Source organism: Leptonychotes weddellii, chromosome 1 (assembly GCF_054177405.1).
Source record: "Leptonychotes weddellii isolate Sample4059 chromosome 1, ASM5417740v2, whole genome shotgun sequence".
In the NCBI taxonomy this organism is placed as follows: domain Eukaryota; kingdom Metazoa; phylum Chordata; class Mammalia; order Carnivora; family Phocidae; genus Leptonychotes; species Leptonychotes weddellii.
The window spans coordinates 73,552,749-73,577,373 of record NC_138369.1 but is presented as its reverse complement, the minus strand read 5'-3'; the positions used below and the strand labels follow the sequence as shown (position 1 = coordinate 73,577,373).

Here is a 24,625-nt window from a genome sequence, read left to right as displayed (position 1 = left end):
GTAGGTACTAAGTGCTTTAAGAGCCTAGAGGAGTAACTCATTATGTCTTCTGGAGTCAGGAACATCTTATCAGTGGAAGAAACATTTGTGCTTTCATAAAGGATGCCTTTAAGTTCTCCCAGTGGAGAGAGGGAAATAGGAATTCTCAACCTAGCAAACATATAGAGGATGAGAATGTAGACGATGATGCTAGAGAGGAATCTGGGGACCAGGTTATGATGGGCCACGTGTGTTGCCTAAGGAGAATGATGTTTGTCTTGAAGTGGAACTGTTGGAGACTTTTAGGCTGACAAGGGATCCCCTCAGGGCAATTTTGATGGTGGTTTGAGAAATAGATTGATGCTGGGGTAGGGGTGGGGGGTGTGTGGGGGGGACTAGAGTCAGCCAGGATTAGGAGGCTCCTGCAATAGTTCAAGCCATGTGTAGTGAGACAGTAAACTAGGTCACTCTGGTGGGAATGAGACAACCTAGAGATATTTCTAGGTTGATTTACATGGTTAACTGTGCCTTAATAGTTAACCGGAACAAGGGGTGCTGGGAGTTGAGGCTGATGCTGAGTTCTTCATAAGGCTACTGTTTGGGTAGAGTACCACAAAAAGAAATATGGAGTACAGGAGAATAGAGGTTTGGAGTAAAGACTCAGTGAATTAAGCCTAAGGCATGTTGAGTTTGAGATTCCTGTGGCACAACCAGGACAAAAATCTCAGCAGGGAAAGAGAGAGTTTCAATGACATAAGGAGAGTTAGCAATATCAAATGTCCCACAAAGGTCAAAAAAGATAAAGATTAAAAAGTAGCCATTGGGTTTGTTAATTAAGATGTCAACCATGACCTCTGGGAGGGCAGTTTCAGTAGAAGAGGAAGGAAACCAGTTACAATAGGCTGGTAACTGAAAAAGTACTAAGAAAGTATATCTAGAATATATTCATATAGAGGGAAGGTAGTAATATAGTACAATGGAGAGGAGCTTTAATACCTAACCTCTCCCTACTTACAGCATGGGGGAATTATACCACAAAGAGCAACTTGAAACTGGTCACACAATGTCCTCTCCTTAGAGTCCACAGGCCTAGCCTTGTGGGGTTTCTGATGAAGGTAGACTTCTCCTCCTGGCTCTTGGAGGCCTTATTCTCCTCCTTACTTCCCTGGAGCTCCCATGAAGACTTGACACACCAGGCCCATGAGGAGAAGGTGGCCCAGGAGGAGGAAATTTCTTCTCTCTTTGATCTAAGGCTGCCTTTAAAACCCTTGATTTTTGTCCTTGTTTGATTGACACTGAGATTGAAGACCCCACTTCCCCTTCACCCAAAGAAGGGTTATGAAATCCTTTGGTCCCAAAAGAAAAAGACACATCAGAACAGAAGAGTCCAATGATCAAAAAAGACAGTCATACATGGTTTCTGATTTGGGGTTAGCTTAAGATGCAGGGGTAATGGGTGAGGTAAGGATAAATAGCATGGAGGGGGAGTTAAAGCAAATTATTTTCTGGGGTGCCTGGGTGGCTCAGTCGTTAAGCGTCTGCCTTCGGCTCAGGTCATGATTCCGGGTCCTGGGATCGGGCCCCGCATCGGGCTCCCTGCTCCGCGGGAAGTCTGCTTCTCCCTCTCCCACTCCCCCTGCTTGTGTTCCCTCTCTCACTGTGTCTCTCTCTCCAATAAATAAATAAAATCTTTAAAAAAAAAAAAAGCAAATTATTTTCTGATGTATTTTATTGTGTGTGTGAAATAAAATTTCTAGGACTATTGCTGAGATGGCATGGGGGTCAGTGGGCCAGCTGGGAGAGTTTGGAGAATGGAAACTTACAGCCAATTAGGAAAGAGTAAAATATTGCCTCAGAGCACCAAAGGCCCCACTGAACACATAAATCATACACTCATCCAGTCAGCATGGTTATAGGATTTTTTTTTTCTCTCTAGCAGAGTGGCAGCCTGGGGGCATGTATGGCTGGATGTATACAAAACTGTAGATTGACAAGATGGGCACAATAGGACAGTGATGTGAAGGGCCTAGGATGCTGATGGGAATGTAGTTGAATGTCTTGGTCCTGAGGCCCAGGGAAGGGAAGGAAAACATAGAAAAGAGCACTGATAGACCTAGAGAGTGGGAGGGGGTGGATGGAGGAAGCCCATGTTTTGCTAAGTCTAGAACGTGGGGAAGTAAAGGAAAGGGACTGATAGAAGGGCAGTTTTTGGCTAGACAATGGGTTTCTGAGTTTCAGAGTTCAGAGATGAAGTAGTTCTGGGATTGGGAGGTGGGCATGGGTAGATGAAGGGAAGTAAGTTGGGAGCCATACATCACACATTGGGATGCTGAAAATGATATGGTTTCTTAGATTTCTTAAACTCATTAAAATAAAGCTATCCTTGAAAATCATTTTGACAAGACCCCCAAATAGGCAAAATGTGGAAGGCATTGGCTACATTTTGCTCATCATACAGTTAGGAGGTAGGAGAGGAAAAAAATAGACTTCTCTGTAGACTTATAAAGAACAATAGAGGGAGACCTCACTTCATGGGTGTCCTTCTCTTAAGAGAATGAACTAACACAATAGCTAATTTTATATTCCAGATTTTTGGCTTCTCTGGAAAAATAAGATGATCCTGGCAGCATTGGGCCAGGACTACCTTATGGCAACAGTAAGATTGCTTACCAGGTTATCTGAGTCCTATCACTCCATATTGTTGTCCCACACCTGGCTGAGTGTCAGTTGCTATTTATCATTAAGTTCACACTATCTTTCTTAGAGTTAGGAGGAAAGAGAAATATTTCTTATATCCAAGGCTCTTTTAAAACTAGAAAAACAAAGATGAATCAGGAAGAGTATTTCTCTGTTCTCGATATGCAAACATGTCACTGATGAAAAACTAAAAGTTGTGATGCTATTATGAAACAAATTCTTCCAGCTTTACTCATTACATTATCCACCTGGCTCCTTATGGGCGTTTGAGTTTGTGGTGATTCCTGTAATAAAATAAGAATAGAAATACATTCAAATACATGCAAGCTTACAAAAGTAGCATGAAAAGCAATGGTAATTTTTATTTTATTTTATTTTAAAGATTTTATTTATTTATTTGACAGAGAGAGTGAGAGAGCACAAGCAGGAGGGAGCAGTAGAGGGAGAGGGAGAAGCAGGCTCCCCACCAGGGAGCCTGATGTGGGGCTCGATCCCAGGACCCTGGGATCATGACCTGAGCTGAAGGCAGACGCGTAACCATCTGAGCCACCCAGGCATCCCCGGCAATGGTAATTTTAGAGCAAATAATATTGTTACTTTTGTTGATGGGATAATCTTATCAAATCCTCAGTAATTAATAGATTCCCTCAAAGTGCTACCCAGCTCAATAGCCACTGAGGACAATTTAATGAATTGTTCCTCAGTGGTTCCTCAGTGGCTGGAAAGTGTCGATGTAATTCCCTGAGTGCCCAGCTTCTTGGCAGCCATATATACTTGTAGAAGGTGGAGCTAAGGAAAATGGGTGAAGGATCTTTAGTGTCAGAGGAGAGGAAGAGTATGAAAATGAAAGTTTTGGCAGGTCTAACTTGCCTCTTTGGTGCTCAGGAAGAAAAGCAGTCGCTACATATCTCTCGTTAAGGATCATGATAAAATAAACATAATCCAAGCCTTAGGAGCATACTAGATTAAAATCAACATCTTGGATTAACTCAGGAGGCAAATGGGTAGCCAGTGTTGACCAGTACATTGATATAATCTGGTATTTCCTTAAGGCATTTTGCTCTTCTACTTTCTGCTCTACTTAAGCTCTCGTATTAAGCATATGGGGAGCAGTTGAATATGAAGGCTCGGAGGTTGAACTGCGTCTTTGGAGAAATACAGAAATAAATGAGACTGAGATTTGGGAAATGAAAATTGTTATAATACATTGAGGGGAAAAAATAATCTGAAGGCCAAGTGCTCAGTGAGTCAGAAAAATTTAGAGAGTTGTAATGTTAGAGCCTGCGAACTGGAAACTAGATATGAATTCATAACCTACAAGGGTATAAATGACGACAAGAAGTCAGTAAACAGCGTCAGTGTTATTTTGGGAGGCTGAAGGAAGGTTGTTATGGACCAGGGAGCCTGAATAGCTTATGTTCTAGGCATCAAATTAAAGAGACAAACAAATAGAAGATAGATTGGTAAGGGTGACAACGACGATTAAAAGCTGAGATGGACTGAAATATGAAGAAAACTTAAATAAAGCTATGTATTGCTTTGTAAAGTAATGTATTGCATAAGAGGATAATGAGAGTTTAAAGGTATTTATTGGCTTTAAACCTTACAGAAAAATTACTCATGAACATCTAACCATGTGTATATTGATATAATAAATTGGCATGAGCACCAGGGAGTTATCCAGAATGAGCATTTTATTTGGGTCTTGCCTATCTCTTATTGCCCCGCTCTGAAAATTTGTCTGAAGGAATCATTAGGATTTGCTGAGGAATGACTATGATATTTTGGCTCTTATTTCTAACTCTAACTTCTATGAATTTTACAATGCCATGAAAACACTTCCGCAAGATTTTGGCAAAATATTTACAATTTCTTCAATAACAGTGCTCATGGAATAGGAGAAATGGAAAGCAATCACTTAGTAACTGCAGAGAGACAAGCAGGAAGGAGAAAATTGCTTACTATGCTGTTTGTGATGAAAAAAATCTGAGTTTAGCTATCAAAAAGCCTGTTGGGAGCTGAGAAGCGCACATGTCAGAGGAACATGCTGCTTCCCATCACCATATAGAAGAAATGGTACCTACAGTCTGGCTGTTGGTGTGATGAAGAAGTACAGCTATAACATCAGCAGGCGTGTGACCAGCAGCTTGTGGGAGACAAGCACTTAGGGGGATAAAAAGGAACCTGGCACAAGCCTTGGGCTTCTGGCATCTCTAGTTACAGGTCTGCCAAGATGCTTTGGGAAACGTTTTAATTTAAATGCCAAGTCTATTTCAACGAAGTCTCCCTGGTTTGACCTGCTGGGAGTCCAGAGTGAGATGGATAGGTGCTCATTTTGGAGAGCATTAGGTGAATTAGATGGTGGTTTCATAAAAAACATCCTGGAGGTTTAAATCTGTACTTGTCCCCCCACTCACCGGGGGAAACTCATGGTACAAGTTGCCAAGATATAGGAGTCTCATAGCATGTTACTAGTGATTGGTAAATGCAGGAAAGGGCAGAGAGACCTTCAGGCAATTAACTCAAAATATCAAAATTAGAGAATGTGAAGAATAAAGGTCCAGGATTTTTCCTTTCTTCCCCCTCAGCATATTCGTTCACTGGCTACTCTGACGATATTTGATATAAAGTAGATTAAGAACCTGATTTGAATTATTTGAGTAATATTTTCTTGCAAAACTATCATGACAGAAAAAATTTTTTTTGAACCAAAACTAGAAAGAAAAAAAAAAAAAGGATGGGATTGAATAAAATATTAAAACATTGTGGTCCATCGATGTGAAAATATTTGTTAGTGTGTAGGCCCAGATTGGCTAGAGATGAATAAAAGCTTTTCTGATGGGTTACAAAAACATGAATCCAGAAGATCAGAAGAATTAAAACGCCCCCAAGAATAACATGAAGGTATTTGAAGTTGCTTCAGAGGCGAGGGTGGGTATGTATATGTATGTAAATCCCATTTCCTCAGAGGCTACTTGGCAGTTTGCTACAACGTCATGCTAATGAAAGCAAAGTCTTTAAGTTCATCCCCCAGTGGACTATCCTTTGTGCCCTTGGGAAGTGCATTCTCGGAAAAGGAAACACACGAGCTGGACTAGAACTGGGGTCCTGGAGAAGCGCTGGAGGCTGGAGGCTGGGGAACCTGGGATGAGGTGGGAGGGGCCAGGCTGGGTGGGGCCTCGGGTACCACCCAGCGGAGTTGGAGCCCGTCTGGCTCGGGGGATGGAGATCCTGGGGAGATACTTGTGCTGGAGAGCGGCAAGATCAGGGTTGATTTTTAGGCAGGTCACTCTACCTGAAGCATTAGGGGAGGAGAAGAAGGGGAAAGGACCAGAGAGAAGAGGGACTGGCTGCTGTGATCCTAGTAGGATCCTGCCCCAGAAGATGAGCCTGACCTAAGGCGGGGACCGGCAGCGGGCTACATGAGCCCGCGTCCCTGGCGGCGGGATCAGGAAGGACACTGGGAGGGAGGCACGACGGAGATAAATCTCTGTAGGGCGACTCGGAGGGCACAGAACAGGCTCTGCTGAGGTCCTCTACTCTTCACCTCTCGCCCCCTCACCCCCCGGCCCCGCCCGCGTTCCAGCATCCTTGCAACCAGTTGAATCAATTCACAGTTCAGGAGCCCGGGGAACGGAATTGGTTTCTGTATGTGAAATAGGTCTGGCCCACTGGGGAAGCCCAGAGGGGAACGTCCGGAGGGCCTTTTCCCGAGCTGGGTGGGAGGCGAACGAGTCCCGCGCGCGGGCCGGGAGCAGCAGGAAGGCGCAGAGGCCGAGCCCCCGAGCCCCAGACGCTCCCGACCCCGCGGCCTGCGCGGTCGTTGCCCCTCGGGCGCCGGGCGGGTGATTGGCAGTTGCGGCAGCTTTAGGGGAACCGGGGTAGCCAGGACCCGCGGCCGCCGCCGGTTGTCGTCCGCTCGCTGGCAGCGAGGTTCCCGCGGCCCCCTGCCCCGGCCTCGGCGGGAGCAGCCACGACGGCGGCGACCTCGGGTGGGAGCCCGGGCGGCTCGCGGTGGGTCGGGGGCGGCCGGGGAGGGTCCCCGCGGCCTACAGTGGGCAGCGCCGAGCTCGGAGGAGACCGCCGCGGGCGAGGGGCGGGGGTTCTGGGCTGCCCTCTTCAGGCGCTGCCCCGGGCCGCGCCGCCACTCTCACAGCCCAGCGGCCCCTGCCCGCTGTGCGCTTCCTCTCCGTGCCGCAGGCCTCAGCGGGGATTCTGGGGGGACGCGGCGGGGCTCGGCACGCGACGGCCTCTGGGGAGGTGGGGTCCAGGGAGACCCGGCTTCACCTCCCGCCCGCCTGAGGCCGCAAGACCCTCGGGAGGCGCCTCCGCGAGGCCGCAGAGCCGCAGGCGCCCGCCGCTTCCCTTCGCCCTGAGCCCGAGGTGGGCACCCCGGCCCGGAGCTGGGCGCCGGGTTCCCGCGTGATGGGCGCTCGGATTCCCGGGGTGGGGGGGTGCTCTGAGTCTCCCGGGAGAGCGCCCCGAGGCCCTGTGGCGGCCGCCGCGTTACCTCGGGGTGGGTGCCCCGTGGCCTGGTGGGCGCCCGGCCCGCGCGGGTTATTTTTGGCGCCCGCGGCGGCGCGTGTGCCGGGGCGTGTTTTCCTTCCCCAGGTACTGGGAGCCCGGGCCCCGCCGCCGCCGCCGCCGCCGCCGCCGAAGCTGACTTGTGTCTCTCTCTTCTCTCCGCTGCAGGAATCTTCCGATAATTCTGCCGCCACGACTTGAACCGTGTGCGACGCGAGCTCGAAACAAACATCACATCTAAATTAAAAAAAAAAAAAAAAAAAAGCGGAAGAAGCGGCCGAGGAGGCGGCGGCGGGAGGAGGAGAGGAGGAGGGGCCGCGCGCGGCGGCCCGAGGCGGCGGCGGGGACGCGGGGACGCGGGGACGCGGCTTTGTGCTGGCGGGTCGTGGGGCGCCCATGGCGGAGTGCGGCCGGGGGGGCGCCGCCGGCGGGGCCCTGCCCACCTCCCCGGGTCCGGCCCTCGGCTCCAAGGGCGCCCTGAAAGCTGGAGCCGGGGAAGGCGGCGGCGGCGGCGGCGGCGGCGGCGGCGGCGGCAGCAGCGGCGGCGGGGGAGGTCGCCTCGGCCACGGGCGGGCGCGCTATGACAGCGGCGGGGTTTCCAACGGAGACTGCAGCCTCGGCGTGTCCGGGGACGAAGCCCGAGCCAGTCCCGCCGGGGGACTCCACGGCGCTGCGATCGCCCCGACCCCCAGCCCGGCCGCCTGCCCCTTCCCCCGGGAAAGCAAACCCGGCGGCCTGCCCCGCCGGAGCAGCATCATCAAGGTAGGTGGGAGAAGGGCGCTCATCGCCCACCCCCAGCCGCCCCTGGGGTCAGTTCCCAAGAGGGGAGTGGTGGAGGAAGGAGCGGGTTGTAAGAGGAGTCCCCTGCTAACGGGAACCACTGGTGCACGGGTGCTTGGGGTGCTGGAGCAGGCATTGGATGCAAATGGCATTTGGAAAGAATGAGAGGTGATCCCTACTGTGCAGGGGGAAGCTGTGCTCAGACATTCCCAGTTGAACTTGGGGCTGTCATCTTTCCCAGGACTGGCCTGGAATTATGGCCTGTACCTGGTTGGGCAGGACATGCTCTTCTGGGGTAGGCTTGGCTGGTAACAGACTCCCTGTAAGGTGTCTATTGTATGTTAAAGACACTGGTTTTGTGAAAACATGTGGTGAACAGAGCTTATTTAATAGGTTTCTTCTGATCTGTATCTAGTTGCCTCTAGCAAATGGTTATACTTAGAGGGTGCAAAATCTCTGGTCACTCAGTCACATGGGGGAATGGAGTATGTTTCTGAACATAAATGAAGATTTCCGCTTTCTTAGGCTCAAAAGCACTGAGACATTACAGTTCTGCACAATTTAATCTTTTCCTTGCTGCAGTAGGCAGGCCCCCAGTTCTGTGGAAGTTCTTTTGAGCAGTTTGCTTGGTTTTGCTATCTTTTGCATAGTGTTACTTAGCCGAAGAAAGTCAGCAATTGTTTTGTGCATTTTAAACTCAAGAAGTAATATTAGGAACTCCTCTGAGTTTGTGGTGGTTTCATTCTAATACTACGTTTTGGTCTGCAATGTAAAAATATTTCTCGTGACATGGAGTGAAAACAAAAATAGTTGATGAGCTAAGAAGAGCAGAGCCTTAGGCAAGAGTAGCTCATTCTGCTTAAGTTCAGAACAAATATGAAGACATTGCTTTCTGAAAATCAAGGGGTTACCAGGACAGTGAGCAGCAAAGCACATTTACAGGGCTGCACCCACCCTTCCTGTGGCTGATAACCCGTGGGAGAAAGGGCAAAACAGGCCACAGTAAAGAGAATTGACACTGGTGGTATTTGAAGTTTAATCGGACCTTCAGAAATCTTCTAAGTACTCTGTAGTGTCTCATGGTGTTATCAGCTTCTGCAGTAATCTAGTGAAATATACCACCTTCCTACTCTCTGTAACAGGCAGTTGTGAAACTGCTTTTCGCTTTGTCATCTGTTTGTACAGTTTATGTCTGGGCAAGGGCACAAGTGAAGGGCTTAAAGATCAAGTGTATTAACTACCTTCAGTAGGCGTTGAGAGTTTAAGGAAAGTAACCTATTTTTGCTGCATACCTGGCTTTTAAAGGGTGACTTATATTTTCTTGTACTCTGTAGCTTATGTTTCCATGGAAGTTGCTTTCAGCTATGCATGATAATCAATCCTGTTAACAGAGTTATGTGTCATGTCTGTTTTTATTGACTACCAGATACTTGTAGTGATACCACATTGTGGTGTTAATGAATTTGAGGTGAAAATTCCAGAGAAGATACCAGCCTACCTAATTTTAATTTTATTCCCCAGTTTTTATGGAGGGCCTGTTTTTGCACTTTTTTTTTTTTAAATCGAGGTTTATTGGTGTCCATAGTGGGATCCACAGTGTAACTTATTTAATTAAAACAGCTGTTTTAATTTTATATTTAGCATGGGAAGAAGGATGATTTGCCAATATTTCTGATATGTGGAATTGAGACCTTGTTGGTAGATTTCTTCATTGAAGATTCTAGAAGCACATGGGGAAATCAATTATTCAGCAATCACTGGTTTTTGAATTTTGAAACTTTGAAAGATATCTTTGTCATTTTTCTTTTTTCTAATGAAGGCAGGTGGTTTCTTGTTCAGAGTTGTATCCCTGGATACACATTGCCAGGAACATAGTAAGGGCTCAATAGATTGCTCCTGAATGAATGGAGGCATGAGAAAGAAGTACATGTTTTTCTCTAAGTTCTGTTAATTTCTAAAATTGGTGGTTTGGTATTTATTAGTCTCGTATCTTGTTCATTTTCTTATACCTCCTAAGATGACTTGATTTACTTCTTTTTCTTTCCTTTGTGTTGATGTGTATTTTCTTAAACACCCTTTGAAACCATGGAAATATAGTTGAAAGTTGATCAAGCCTGGGTGATAGAAAGGGGTATGCTATACTTAGGTAATTAACTTGGTATATTTCCCCTTGAATTGGTGCCTTGAAGGATCAGGATTTTAGAAACTTAGTGTGGTATTTTCTACAGACATAACAGTATGAAGACAATATTCTGATAGAATAAAGAGATCTTTAATGTCAAATTTCATAAAGCAATGAATAGTGCACACTTTTGTCACATGAATGGCAGAAATTATTTCACTTTTGTTAAAAAATAGTAAAAAAAAAAGTTAACAGAAGCTCGTGTGAAAAAGCACTAGTGACATCTTCCCCTGGTTTCCTTATGTTCTTTTCCAATATAAGGGATGAATTCAGTCAGGTGATGGAAAGATAGAGGCGGGAGTAGATGGATAAGCAAGGTGGTAATTGGGGGCTTGAGGGCATGGCAGGGAGCTGTTAGCCAGTATTGATGGGGTTGCTTTAGTTGAAATGTCAGGCTTGTGAGCCGTGCCTGTTTCCTAGCTTCCATTTTCATTACCATCTTGACATTCCTCTTATGTGGGGATCCCCAAGTCAGAGGGAGAAATAACAGCCCATATGTGATGAGCAGTGGCCACAGAAAGGGGATTATTGCTGAGATGCAGGACATATGCAGAAATACACTGTAGGCTGACCAGAATTATATTTCTCATTTGAAATGATTTCTTTGGAACTCCATCTGTTTTGTAAATATGGTGTTGAGTAAGAAATTGTTGTAAAACTACATTTTCTGCCAAAATAGATGCACAGATCTGTACTAAAAGAGTTCTTGGTTATGGTAACAGTGCTGATGAAAAATTCAGAGTGAGCAGCCCTATAGAATCTTTTATAAATACATTGAGAAGATAAATAAATCATGGAATTCATCACCAGCCTTCTCTACTTTTCCTTGCTTATTGGAAATCATGTTACCCCTTTTAGATTATTCACAAAGGCCCATTACCTTTGAGGGAAGGAGCCATTATATTTGTCATCTTAAGTAATCTAGTAAATGAAAACATCACTTTCATTTTCTCTTTCCATACTTCATTTCATCACACCATTCGGTACCATCCACGCTTTCTTTTGAAACAGTTAATTTGCTTAATTGTTTAGGCGACATCCATTTTTTACAAGTAGCTCAAGCCTTTAATTTAAAGACTTGGTCTGAAAATATGAAGTAGCATTATAGGCCTTAGATTTCCTTTTAATTTTAGAAATGAATGAAGTTAAAATGCCCATTAGTTTACATGGTTTATTTTAATTAAAACTATTTTAATTAAAACCACACTCAATATTGTGGTCGGTACTTTTAAAAAGGTGATATAATTTGCATAAAGTAAAATTTGCTCTTGTTGGTGTCCAGTTCTATGAGATTCGACAAACATACACACTCGTGTAGCCATCACCATAATCAAAATATAGAACAGTCTTATCACCCTCAAAAAATTCTCCCAGTCCCTCTGTAGTCTTCCCCTCTTCTCATGCCGAGACTGTGGCAACCATTGATCCTTGGTACTTTTTTAATAAGTAAGAACTATAGCCATTGCATTATTTTGGTAGTGAAAAGTAATTATAATAGGCGCTATTTATTAAACACTGTGCAAAACACATGAAAAGTGCTTAATATAATTCTGTGACTTGGTCCTGCCACAGCCAGGGAGGCTGAAGAAAACAAGAGTTCAGAGAGGTGAACCATTTGCCTAAGGGGCCAGAGCTGGTTTTTGTACCCCATTTTGGTATGGCGGCACTCCACTGTCCCCCAGATTACTCTTGCAATTTTAAATTTTCTGTCTTATTAATATAGCATTGGTGGTTTGGAACACTGGATTTAATTTTCCCCTTTAAACTTTAAAAATTTAGGGGCGCCTGGGTGGCTCAGTCGGTTGAGCATCTGCCTTTGGCTCGGGTCATGATCTCAGGGTCCTGGGATCGAGCCCCGCATCGGGCTCACTGCTCAGCGGGGAGCCTGCTTCTCCCTCTCCCACTCCCCCTGCTTGTGTTCCCTCTCTCACTGTCTCTCTGTCAAAAAAAACACAAAAAAAACCTTAAAAAAAAAACAACTTAAAAATTAAAATTTTTCCCTTTACTGGCGGGAACCCAAAGACTCTATTCCTGCTGGCAGAAGAAGTCGAGAGCTAACATAGCCAGGCAGCTGCAGGTACCTGTTGTGGCTGCTTGACCAGAGCCTCCAGCTTTAGTGGGACAATGAATCTTGCCCAGGGTAGCAGCCTTTATTTTTCTTAATACCATTGTTGTCACTATCACAGTATCACGGTGTATAGGGAAAGCACTTTTACTACCTTTATAGCAACATATATCCCTATGTCTCCATGCGGAGCACCCCACGGTGGGAAGAAGCAGACGTTCACATCTATTACATATTTAAACATGATTAAATTATATTTAAACAAAATAGTAAAAATGTACACATGGATATTATATTATATTGGCCTATGTTTTAAATAAACTAGACTCCTTGCAGGCAAAAGCTGGGCTGTATTTATCAGTTCTGCATGGATAACAGGCACTCAATAACCATTTCTTAAATTGGATCTTAAAATAATATCTGCATTTGGCTTTGGATTTTTTTTCAAATGGGGGAAGGAAGGAGGCGACAACCGCATGCCCAGCAAACTTGTGGGCATATCACAAATACTGAACAAACAGTAACTGTATCACAAAGTGAGTTTGTCTGGATAGATAGGCAGCCTGGATATTTTAGGTCAGAAGACTCTAATGCCCAATCAGCAACTCTCCACTTCACTTTGTCCTAATGCATTTTAGGCCACAGAAGGTAACTATTGAAAGGCCAGGGCGTGGTTGCTTGTCTCAGCCTACTCAAAGAGCTTTTGTCACAATTCAGAGTTCAGTTTTCAGGAGTAATCAGAGGATATTAATTTTCATACTCTAAAAATTACTTGCCCCCTTTCTTGTTTTCCTGCCTCTCCTCAAAACAGTTGTTTGATCTCTGTTGTTTTTTCTCACCAAATCCAAATAGACAACCGACAGGAAATTGTTTATTTTTTCTAATTGCTGATCTTGGTCACTCAAGTTATTTTCTTAGAATGCTCTCTCCCAGAATCTGTTCAGTTCCTTTTATAGTTCTGTGTGCTCTGCAAGGGGCGCTAAACTAAACTGTTATACTTTTTTCCTTTTTTAAATACTTTAGTTACCCATCCCTCCTTATTCAACAAAATAGGGCAATGTTATTTACAGCCTAAAATGCAGACATAAATGAAGTATGAACATTCCTATTTTCTCTCCAGACTTTATTTTATGCATACATGTTCAAGAATAGAGGCTTCAGTGGGGCCTGGGTGGGTCATTCGGCTAAGTGTCTAACTCTTGATCTCAGCTCAGGTCGTGATCTCAGGGTTGTGAGCCTGCAGATTGGGCTCCACGCCCAGCTACTTTAAAAAAAAAAAAAAGAATAGATGCTCTGCTCTCTATTTCTTATTAATACTAAGTTTTGGCTGTCATTAATCATCTACCAGACCTCTAGATTAGTTTAGCTACCTTTTTATTTTATATTAGTGGCATTCTGTAGTGCAAGGGATATTCAAATATTTTTACCAGTTTACCAGACACTGTGTGTTTGCAAGCTGCCCGAATGGCTTTTTTCTACTGGTAATAGTGGTAGATCAAGACGGTTGTGCTTGGCATAAGAGTATTAGTAATGAGGGCGCCTGGGGGGCGCCTGAGTGGCTCAGTTGGTTAAGCGACTGCCTTCAGCTCAGGTCATGATCCTGGAGTCCCGGGATCGAGTCCCGCATCAGGCTCCCTGCTCAGCAGGAAGTCTGCTTCTCCCTCTGACGCTCCCCCATCTCATGCTCTCTCTGTCTCTATCTCATTCTCTCTCTCAAATAAATAAATAAATCTTAAAAAAAAAAAAAAGTTAAAAAAAAAAAAAGAGTATTAGTAATGACTCAAACAAGTCAGAACCACCAGGGAAGTTTCAGTAGTACCTATTTCCCTTATGTCAGAATAATTGCATAGCTTTAGAGTGCTCAAAGTATATAATTAATCACACTGAGCTTTCATGACAATTATGTGAATGGTCCAGGCTGCTGGCAGGACATTTGGCACCCGCCTAGTTCCAAGTAGTAGAGGAGGGCAGGTGGCTAGGCACTGCTGGCCACCAGTGCTGGGTCACCTGGCAGGGGTAATTAGGTAAAACATGTTCTAGCTAATACTTTCAGCTGGGCTGTACTCCCACATCTTGGGCTGCACTCAGGCCACGTGTTGCATGTCTGGATTATTCAGGAGGCAGAATAGTGGTGAGGAAAATAGAGAGTGTGAAGTTAGGTGCTTGGATCAGACTCTGGCTTCCCGTCTTCCTTTCTGTGTGGCCTTGGGGAAGATATTTAAGTCTGAGTGTCTAGTTACATACTCTCTAAAATGGAAAGAATAAACCCCCTCCCCCATAGCGTTTGTGGTAAAGATTAAATGAGATGATGTGTGTATGAAATATTCAGAGCACATGTGTGGTGCCTGAGAAGCACTCAATAAGCATTACCTAGTATGTTTGTTTTTCTGATTTTTAGTTTCTCTTACTTAGAGTTTATCCTGAGATGAGCAAACTCACTTAGCTCCATTTGAATTGGAGATCTGCCATGCCCATTTTGGAAGTTTTGTCTTTTGAAATATGCAGAATGTACCCAGAGAGATTTCTCAGACGTATTATAAAGATGCTTTCAAAAATGATTTGTTTTGGTGCCTTTCTAAATCTGATGCCTCAGTACAACAGTGTGCATGCGTCAGTCGCCCCAGCTAAGTGATCAGAGGGTATTGAACATGAGTTTCATTGAGCCAAGCACCCATATGTCTTAATTTGCCCAGGACAGTCCAGATTTACACCTTTTGTCCTGACAAAATTATTAACAGTGTCTCCTTTCACATTCAAAGGCATCCTGGTTTGGATGATAAATAATATGGTCACCCAGTAGATCTGCTATTACGGAGCCCCATGCAACTGCTCTCCACGCCCAACTTAGCCTTTATATTTACCTCTTTTATCTCAGCCTGGGTGCTTCCCTCCTCTGTGTTATCTTCAAGGGCTTCCTCAGGTAGTCACTTCTTAGAATGAATTGTTCCTTTCTCTGCCTTCCAACCAACACTCTATCTTTATACAGCCCCGTTTCTTTCTGCCTCTTAGGTAACTTCATCTTACCTTGAGTTTATGAAGGCACCTAGTTTAATGTCTTGTGGAAAGCATGTTTTTAGGTATATACTTGTTGAATAAATGTCTGAATGGATGAATAAATAGACATGGATGTTGTACCTTAGGGGTTCAAACAAGATATTATTTAGACTTCAACTGTTTTTTTTTAAATTGAGGTAAAATTGGTATAAACATTATATTAGTGTTAGGTGTACATCATAATTTGATGTTTATATGCACTACAAAGTGATCATCATAATAAGTCTAGTTGCCATCACCATATCATAGGTTGCCTACACCCATTGAGTCCACCCCCCAAGACTGTTCCCTTTTGATAACCACCAATCTGTTCTCTGTATCTATAAGCTTTGTTTTATGTTTTGTTCTTTTTGAATTCCACATATAAGTGAAATCATGTGATAGGTATTTGCCTTTCTCTGTCTGACTTACTTCACTTAGCATAATAACTAAGCATAACTCAGGGTCCATCCAAGTTGTCACAAATGGCAAGATTTCATTCTTTTTTATGGCTGCATAGTGTTCCATTGTATAAACCATGTCTTCTTTATCCATTCATCCATCAGTGGACATTTAGGTTGTTTCCATATCTTAGCTATTGTAAATAATGCTGCAATGAACATAGGGGTACATATATATTTCAAGTTAGTATTTTTGTTTCCTTTGAATAAATGCCCAGTAGTAGAATTGCTGGATCATATGGTAGTTGTGTTTTTAATTTTTTGAGGAACCTCCATATTGTTTTCCACAGTGGCTGCACCAATTTATATTCCCACCAATGGTGTACAAGGGTTCCCTTTTCTCCACATCCTTTACAACACCTGTTATTTCTTGTCTTTTTCATAAAAGCCATTCTAACAGGTATGAAGTGATATCTCATTGTTGTTTCGATTTGCATTTCCCTGATAATTAATGATATTGACCATCTTTTCATGTGTCTGTTGCTACCAATATGTCTTCTTCGGAAAAATGTCTATATCCTTGGCCCATTTTTCATTTGGATTTTTTTTTTTTACTATTGATTATATGAGGTTTTTTTTTTTTTTTTTAAGATTTTATTTATTTATTTGAGACAGAGAGAATGAGAGACAGAGAGCATGAGAAGGAGGAAGGTCAGAGGGAGAAGCAGACTCCCTGCCGAGCAGGGAGCCCGATGCGGGACTTGATCCCGGGACTCCAGGATCATGACCTGAGCTGAAGGCAGTCGCTTAACCAACTGAGCCACCCAGGCACCCTATATGAGGTTTTTTTAAAAATGTATTTTGGCTATTAATCCCTTATCAGATCTATCATTTGGAAATAATTTCTACTATTTAATACAGGTCTTTTCATTTTGTTGATAGTGTCCTTTGTTGTGTACAAGTGTTTGAGTTTGATATAGTCCCACTTATTTATTTTTGTTTTTGTTGCCTTTGCTTTTAGAGTCAGATAAAAGCAATTTAATGCCAAGACCAATGTCAAGAGCTTATTGCCTATGTTTTCTTCTAGGAGTTTTATGGTTTCAGATCTTACATACAAGTCTTCAGTCCATTTGCGGTTAATTTTTATGTATGTTGTAAGATAGTGGCCTAGTTTCATTCTTTGGCACGCGACTGTCCAGTTTTCCCAGCACCATTTATTGAAAAGACTGTCCTTTCCCCATTGTTTGTTCTTCGCTCCTTTTTTATGTGTTAATTGACCATAGATTTGTGGCTTTACTTTGAGGCTCTCTATTCTGATCCTTTGAGCTGTGTGTCTGTTTTGTGCCAATACCATACTGCTTTGATTATTATAGCTTTGTAGTATAGTTTAAAATTAGAGAGTATGATACCTCTGTCTTTGTTCTTTCTCAGATTTGCCTTAGCCATTTGGGGTCTTTTATGGTTCCATACAAATTTTAGAATTATATGTTCTAGTTCTGTGAAAAATGCCATTGGAATTTTGATAGGGATAACATTGAATCTATAGAATGTTTTGGGTAGTATGGACACTTTAATAATATTAATTCCTCTAATCCATGTGCATGGAGTATTTTTCCATTTATTTGTGTCTTTTTCATTTCTTTCTTCAGGGCCTTATGGTTTTCAGTGTACAGAATTTTCACCTCCTTAGTTAAATTTATTTTTAGGTATTCTTTTTTTTTTTTTTTTAAGATTTTATTTATTTGCGAGAGAGAGAATGAGAGACAGAGAGCATGAGAGGGAGGAGGGTCAGAGGGAGAAGCAGACTCCCCACTGAGCAGGGAGCCCGGGTCAGAGGGAGAAGCAGACCCCCCGCCGAGCAGGGAGCCCGATGCGGGACTCGATCCAGGGACTCCAAGATCATGACCTGAGCCGAAGGCAGTCGCCCAACCAACTGAGCCACCCAGGCGCCCTATTTTTAGGTATTCTTTTTGATGCAATTATAAATGGGATCTAAAAAAAAATCTCTTTCTGAAAGTTCATTATTAGTGTATAGAAATACAACAGATTTCTGTATATTGATTTTGTATCCTGAAACTTTACTGAATTCATTTATTCTAATAGTTTTTCACTGGAGTCTTTAGGGTCATGTTATCTGCAAATAGTGACAGTTTGACTTCTTCCTTTTTAATTTGGATGCTCTTTATTTCTTTTTCTTGTGTAATTGCTCTGGCTAGCATTTTTAATACTGTGTTGAATAAAAGTGGCAAGAGTGGGCATCCTGTCTTGTTTCTGATCTTAGTAGAAAAACTTCCAGCTTTTCACTGTTGAGTATAGGGAGGTTAGCTGTGGGTTTGTCATATATGGCCTTTATTATGTTGAGGTACATTCCATCTATACTGACATTGTTGAGAGTTTTTTTCATAAATGGATATTGAATTTTGTCAAATGTTTTTGCTGCATTTATTAAGATCATATAATTTTTCTCCTTCATTTTTTAAATGTGGAGTAACATGTTGATTGATTTGTGGATACTGAATCATTCTTGCATCCCTGGAATAAATCCCACTTGATTATGGTGTATGATTCTTTTAAGGTATTCTTGAATTTGGTTTGCTAATATTTTGTTGAGCAGTTTTGCATCTGTGTTCATCAGGGATATTGGTCTGTGGTTTTCTTAAGGTGTTCTTGTTAGGTTTTGGTATCAGAGTAATGCTGGCCTCATAAAATGAGTTTGGAAACATTCCCACCTCTTCAGTTTTTTTGGAAGAGTTGAGAAGGATAGGTATTTAAATCTTTATTGAATATTTAGTAGAATTCATCAGTGAAGCCATCTGGTCCTGGACTTTTGTTTGTTGGGAGGTTTTTGAGTATTGATTCAATCTCCTTACTGGTCATTAGTCTATTCAGATTTTCTATTTCTTCATGATTCAGTCTTGAAAGATTGAATGTTTCTAGGAATTTATCCATTTCTTTTAGGTTGTCAACAGTTCGACAATTTTTTGGTGTATAATTATTCATGGTAGTCTCTTATGATGCTTTGTATTTCTGTGGTATTCATTGTAACTTCTTTTGTTTCTGATTTATTTGTGTCTTCTCTTTTTTTCTCTGTGAGGCTAGCTAAAGGTTTGTCAATTTTGCTTACCTTTTTAAAGAACCACCTCTTAGTTTCATTGGTCATTTCTAATTTTTTGTTTCTATTTCTTTCATTTCTGCTCTGATCTTCATTATTTCCTTCTTTCTACTAACTTTGGGCTTTGTTTTCTTCTTTTTCTAGTTCCATTACATGTACAGTTGGATTATTTATTTGAGATTTTATTTCTTGAGGTAGGCCTGTATTTCCCCTTTGATTTCTTCATTGACCCATTGGTTGTTCAATAAAATGTTGTTTAATCTGCACATATTCGTGGTTTTTCCTCTTTTTTTCTTGTAATTGATTTCTAGTTTCATACCACTGTGGTCAGAGAAGAGGCTTGATATGATTTCAGTCTTCTTAAATTTATTGTGATGTTTTGTGGCCTAACACGTGATCTATCCTGGAAAATGTTCCATATATATTTGAGAAGAATGTGTATCCTGATGCTTTTGGATGGAATGTTTTGTATATGTCAATTAATATATCTCTATATCCATCTGGTCTATCCATGTCAAATATATCTATTATCCATCTGGTCTAAAGTGTTGTTTAAGGCCAGTGTCTTCTTACTGATTTTTCTGTCTGGATGATCTATCCATTGATGTAAGTGGGTATTAAAGTCCCCTACTATTATTGTATTGCTGTCAATTTCTCCCTTTAGGTCTGTTGATATTTGCTTTATATATTTAGGTGCTCCTATTTTGGGTGCATCAATATTTACAAATGTCATATCCTTTTGTTGGATTGATACCTTTATCATTATGCAATGCCCTTTATTTTGTCTTTTATGAGACTCTTTGTTTTAAAGTCTATTTTGACTGATAGAAGTATAGCTGCACAAGCTTTCTGTTTCCATTTGTATGGAATATCTTTTTACATCTCTTTACTTTTAGTGTGTGTGTTCTTAGATCTGAAGTGAGTCTCTCATAGGGAACATATGGCTGAATCTTCCCTTTTTAAAAAAATCCATTCAGTCACTCATCTTTTGATAGGAGAATTTAGTCCAGTTACATTTGAAGTAATTATTGATATGTATTTAATTATTGCCATTTTGTTAATTGTTTTCTGGCTGTTTTTATTCATCCTTTTTGTTTCTTTCTTCTTCGTTTTCTCTCTTCCTTTGTGATTTGATGCCTTTCCTTAGTGTTGTTTTTTCACTGTGATTGCTTTTTCATTATCTTTTACGTATCTGCAATAGGCTTTGCTTTGTGATTACCATGGGGTTCCCTTATAACAGCCTATAAAGCAATCTATTTTAATTTGATTGCAACTTAAATTTTAACACATTCTAAACTCTACATTTTTTATTCCTACTTCCCATATTTTATGTTTTTGATACCATATTTTACATTTTTTATTTTGTGAATCCTTTTTTTTTTTTTAGATTTTATTTATTTATTTGAGAGAGAGAGAGCACAAGTAGGCAGAGGGAGAGGGAGAAGCAGGCTCTCCGCTGAGCAGGCTGGACATGGGGCTCGATTCCAGGACCCCAGGATTATGACCTGAGCCGAAGGCAGCCGCTTAACCAACTGAGCCACCCAGGCGCCCTTGTGTGTCCTTTAATTATAGTTAATTTTTCTACTTTTGTCTTTTAACCTTCATACTAGTTTTTTTTTTTTAAGATTTTATTTATTTATTTATTTTTTTAAAGATTTTATTTATTTATTTGAGAGAGAGAGACAGTGAGCACGAGAGGGGGGAGCAGGAGAGGGAGAAGCAGACTCCTCGCTGAGCAGGGAGCCTGATGCAGGACTTGATCCCGGGACTCCAGGATCATGACCTGAGCTGAAGGCAGTCGCCCAACCAACTGAGCCACCCAGGCGCCCAAGATTTTATTTATTTATTTGACAGAGAGAGAGAGGGAACACAAACAGGGGGAGTGGGAGAGGGAGAAGCAGGCTTCTCACTGAGCAGGAAGCCCGACATGGGACTCGATCCCAGGACCCTGGGATCATGACCTGAACCGAAGGCAGACGCTTAACGACTGAGCCACCCAGGCGCCCTTCATACTAGTTTTATAAAGTGGCTGATCCACTGCTTTTACTGTATATTTATCTTTACCTGTGAGATTTTTACTTTTTATGTTTCTTGTTATTAGTTGTTAGCTTTTCTTTTCATGTTAAAGAAGTCCCTTTAACATTTCTTGTAAGGCCAGTTTAGTGGTGATGAACTCCTTTAGTTTTTGCTTGTCTGGGAAACTCTTTATCATCTCTTCAATTCTGAATAAGAGTATTCTTGGTTGGAAGTTTTTTCCTTTTAGCATTTTGAATATATCATGTCACTCCCTCCTGGCCTGAAAAGTTTCTGTTGAAAAATCAGCGGATAGTCTTATGGAGATTACATTGTATTTAAAAGTTGTTTTTCTCTTGCTGCTTTTAAGCTTCTCTCTTTATCTTTCACTTTTGACATTTTAATTATGTTTCTTGGTGTGGATGTCTTTGGGTCCATCTTATTTGGAAATCTCTATACTTCCTGAACCTGGATGTCTGTTTCCTTCCCCAGGTTAGGGAAGTTTTCAACCTTGATTTTTTTCAAGTAAGTTTTCTGCCCCTTTCTCTCTCTCTTCTTCTGTGACCCCTATAATATGAATGTTACTCTGCTTGATGTTGTTCCATGGCGCCTTTAAGCTGTCTTCACTCTTTATTTATTTATTTATTTTTAAGATTTTATTTATTTATTTAGAGAGAGAGCACAAGTAGGGGGAGGGATAGTGAGAGAGGGAGAGAGAGAGAATCTCAAGTAGACTTCCCGCTGATCACCGAGCCCCGTGCAGGGCTTGATCTCATGACCCTGAGATCATGACCTGAGCTGAAATCAAGAGTCCGATGCTTAAACCAACTGAGCCACCCAGGTGCCCCTGTCTTCACTTTTTAGAATTCTTTTTTTCTTTTTTGCAGCTTTGTTTTGGTGAGTTCCATGACCCTGTTTTCCAGGTTGCTGATGCGCTTCATCTAGTCGGCTGTTAAACCCCTCTAGAATATTTTTCAGTTCCGTTATTGCATTCTTCAGCTCTGTGACTTCTGTTTGGTACTTCCATATATTTTCTATTTCTTTGTGGCAGTTCTCACTGTGTTCATTTATTCTTCTCCTGAGTTTGGTGAGCATCTTTATGACCATTACTTTGAACTCTTTAACAGGCTGTGGGAGAGTGCTGAAGGTGCATCCTGTCTGTGGCGTTAGTGATGTTGGGGAAGAGCACTGGGGGCAGGGCATGCCCACAGCTTTAGAGATAGAGGAGAAGAACACTGGGATGGGGCATATGGGCAGCTTTAGCAAGGTTGTATCCATGCACACCCACCTGAGCTAGCAAGGTGGAGGGAGAGTGCAAAAATGATACTCACTGGTGCCCCTGTCCCCAAAGAACCCACCTGGTCCCTGCCCCTCTGGCAGATGTGTTATGAATAGCAAATGAATCTCCATATATTATCCAGTCACCTTTCAAACTGCTGCCTTTGTGCCCATCCTAGGATGAGCAAGTCTGCATATACACCTCTCAAAAGGAGTATCTCAGATTTCCGTAGACCTCTAGGTCCCCTGGACATAAGCCTTGTTTATTTTCAAAGCCAGACATTTTGAGGGCCTCATCTCTCCAGTGCAGGTCCCAAGGTTTGGTGTGCCTCATGTGGGGAACAATACTCTCACTCCTCAGGGAGAAGCTCTGGACCTATGAGATCCCTCCCTATCGTGGGTTGTTGTGTTGGGGTGGAGTTTTTGGCAAGACCCTGCCTCTCTGCATCTTTTACCCATCTTGATGTGGCCCTTTTATCCCTTGTTGTGGAGAGGGTTGTTCAACTAGTTTTCAGTTCTTTTCAAGCAGGACTTATTCCATATGTAGCTGTAGATTTGGTGTGGCTGTGGGAGGAGGTGAGTTCAGAATCTTCCTATGCTGCCATTTTGGACCTCCTCCAACTCCAGTTAGTTTTGATTGGAATATAAAACTCAGTGGGGGCGCCTGGGTGGCTCAGTCGTTAAGCGTCTGCCTTCGGCTCAGGTCATGATCCCAGGGTCCTGGGATCGAGTCCCACATCAGGCTCCCTGCTCGGCAGGAAGCCTGCTTCTCCCTCTCCCACTCCCCCTGCTTGTGTTCCTGCTCTCGCTATTTCTCTCTCTGTCAAATAAATAAATAAAATCTTTAAAAAAATAAAAAATAAAAAAAAATAAAACTCAGTGGGCTGTGTACTTCAAAGAAGAAATTTATTTCACATACATAATTTCAGAAACAATCAAATGGAAGGAAATACCTTCATTGAATTTAGATCCAGGAATTTGGTTGGTTCAAGAATTCTTCTGCAAGATGTTAATATAAATGATATGTCCCTTTTGTGCCCCTGAAATAAGAGCAGACCTTTGGAAAAAAAATTTTTTTTTGATTTATGTTCTGCTATCAAAGTTGAAAAAGCATGGCAAAAGATCTTACTGTTTGTTAAAGTATTTAATCTCTTTTCTGGTATTTGATTTCTTTAAGTGATAAGTGTAGTTTCTGCTTAGTTTTAGTTTATTTTTAAGAAACTTAAGTCCTTTTTATTGACATTATTATTGGATTGTCAAAAGATATTGGGAATGCTACAGAATTAATAAAAAAAAAATACATAAAGAATATAGAGTATTAATAGGCAGAACTGGAGAAGTAGGATCTTTAATCCCTCAGCATATTTTGTCATACAATATTAGAAATTCCACCTTTTGTTGCAACTCAAGGATTGGTGGAGAAGAGATACTAAGAAATGCTTTGTATGCATCATCTCATGCAAGTCTTCCCACAGCCTGCAGGGAGACCTTATCATTCCCTTTTAGCAGACAAGGAAACTCATTCCTCAAGATTTGGGAATTTCCAGGCAAGGTCACAGAACTTTTAAGAGGCAAAACCCACATGAGACCAGGTTTGATTGACTTGAAAGCCCACACTTTGAACTGCTCATCACCCACTTTCTATTTCATCTTCTGAAATGTATCTGACTTTATCCTTTTTTCTGCTGCTTACCTAAGGCATTCTGACTCCTTGATCATAGCAGTTTCTACCAGTCCTAAAATAGATGACTGAATTTTAGGAAATTTTGGCCTTCTGTGGCTGGATCTTGGGATGAAGCCAACATGTGCCTAATCAACAAAAAGCCATAGCAATAGTCCTCTCCACCATGCCATAGGTTTCTGTCTGATCCGCAAAACTAGGATTTTGTCCTTTTCCTCTCTGCTTTCCTTTGATGGATTTGAAAACTTCCTAGGAGGGAGGTCATTTTCCATTTTTGTCTCTTTTTTTTAACAAAATGTTGATTTACAGTTACTCACTTTTTAGGATACCAAAAGATAAAGCAGATAGTAATTAGTAACAATTTGTTTTTAGATGAGCTTCTTCTGATAGTATCTATCCCTGTTATTGTTTTGGAATTGTCAAATAGTTATGAAATTATAGAATGTTTTTAATACTTACAACACATTACTAGGTAATTGGTATTCAGGTATTTTCATGGAATATGCTAAATATGCTGATTTGCAGATATTAGTATCCCAGAAACCAAGCAGCTGGATTTAAAAGTAATTAATAATGTAGATTCATGGGATTTTTAGAACGGAAAGAGATCATGTACAATTCTTTTGTAGTTAGAGATACACAAGGCTGTACTGATTAGTACATTTAGCTCCTGGCTATGGTTGAGTTCATTTATTTGCATATTAGCATAACAGAATTGGAAAAAATTTCTTATGTAATACTGCAGTATGTGAGTATTAATAGAACAAGATGTGGCCTTCCAAACAGCTATTTTTGAGAATTTGTTTTTTGCTATAGATAGCTGCCTGTGTACACATGCTATACTTGTGCATGCGTATACTCTGAAGACTGTTTATAAATG

The 24,625-nt window shown here is 42.0% G+C and overlaps 1 protein-coding gene and 1 long non-coding RNA gene across 2 annotated transcripts in view; both read left to right on the top strand.

Moving 5' to 3' along the window:
* The first annotated feature begins 7,575 nt into the window (after positions 1 to 7,575).
* Positions 7,576 to 24,625, top strand: part of PLCL2 (phospholipase C like 2) — a 173,759-nt gene continuing 156,709 nt past the window's right edge. The window contains exon 1 of the mRNA XM_081825979.1: positions 7,576 to 7,962. Within this exon, the coding sequence (XP_081682105.1) occupies positions 7,597 to 7,962 (366 nt within the window). The 5' untranslated portion in view covers positions 7,576 to 7,596. The remainder of the gene's footprint in view (positions 7,963 to 24,625) is intronic.
* LOC145722543 (uncharacterized) lies at positions 12,117 to 17,362 on the top strand. Its single transcript, XR_014146873.1, has 2 exons — positions 12,117 to 16,291; positions 16,504 to 17,362. It is a non-coding gene; the product is annotated as an uncharacterized LOC145722543 (long non-coding RNA).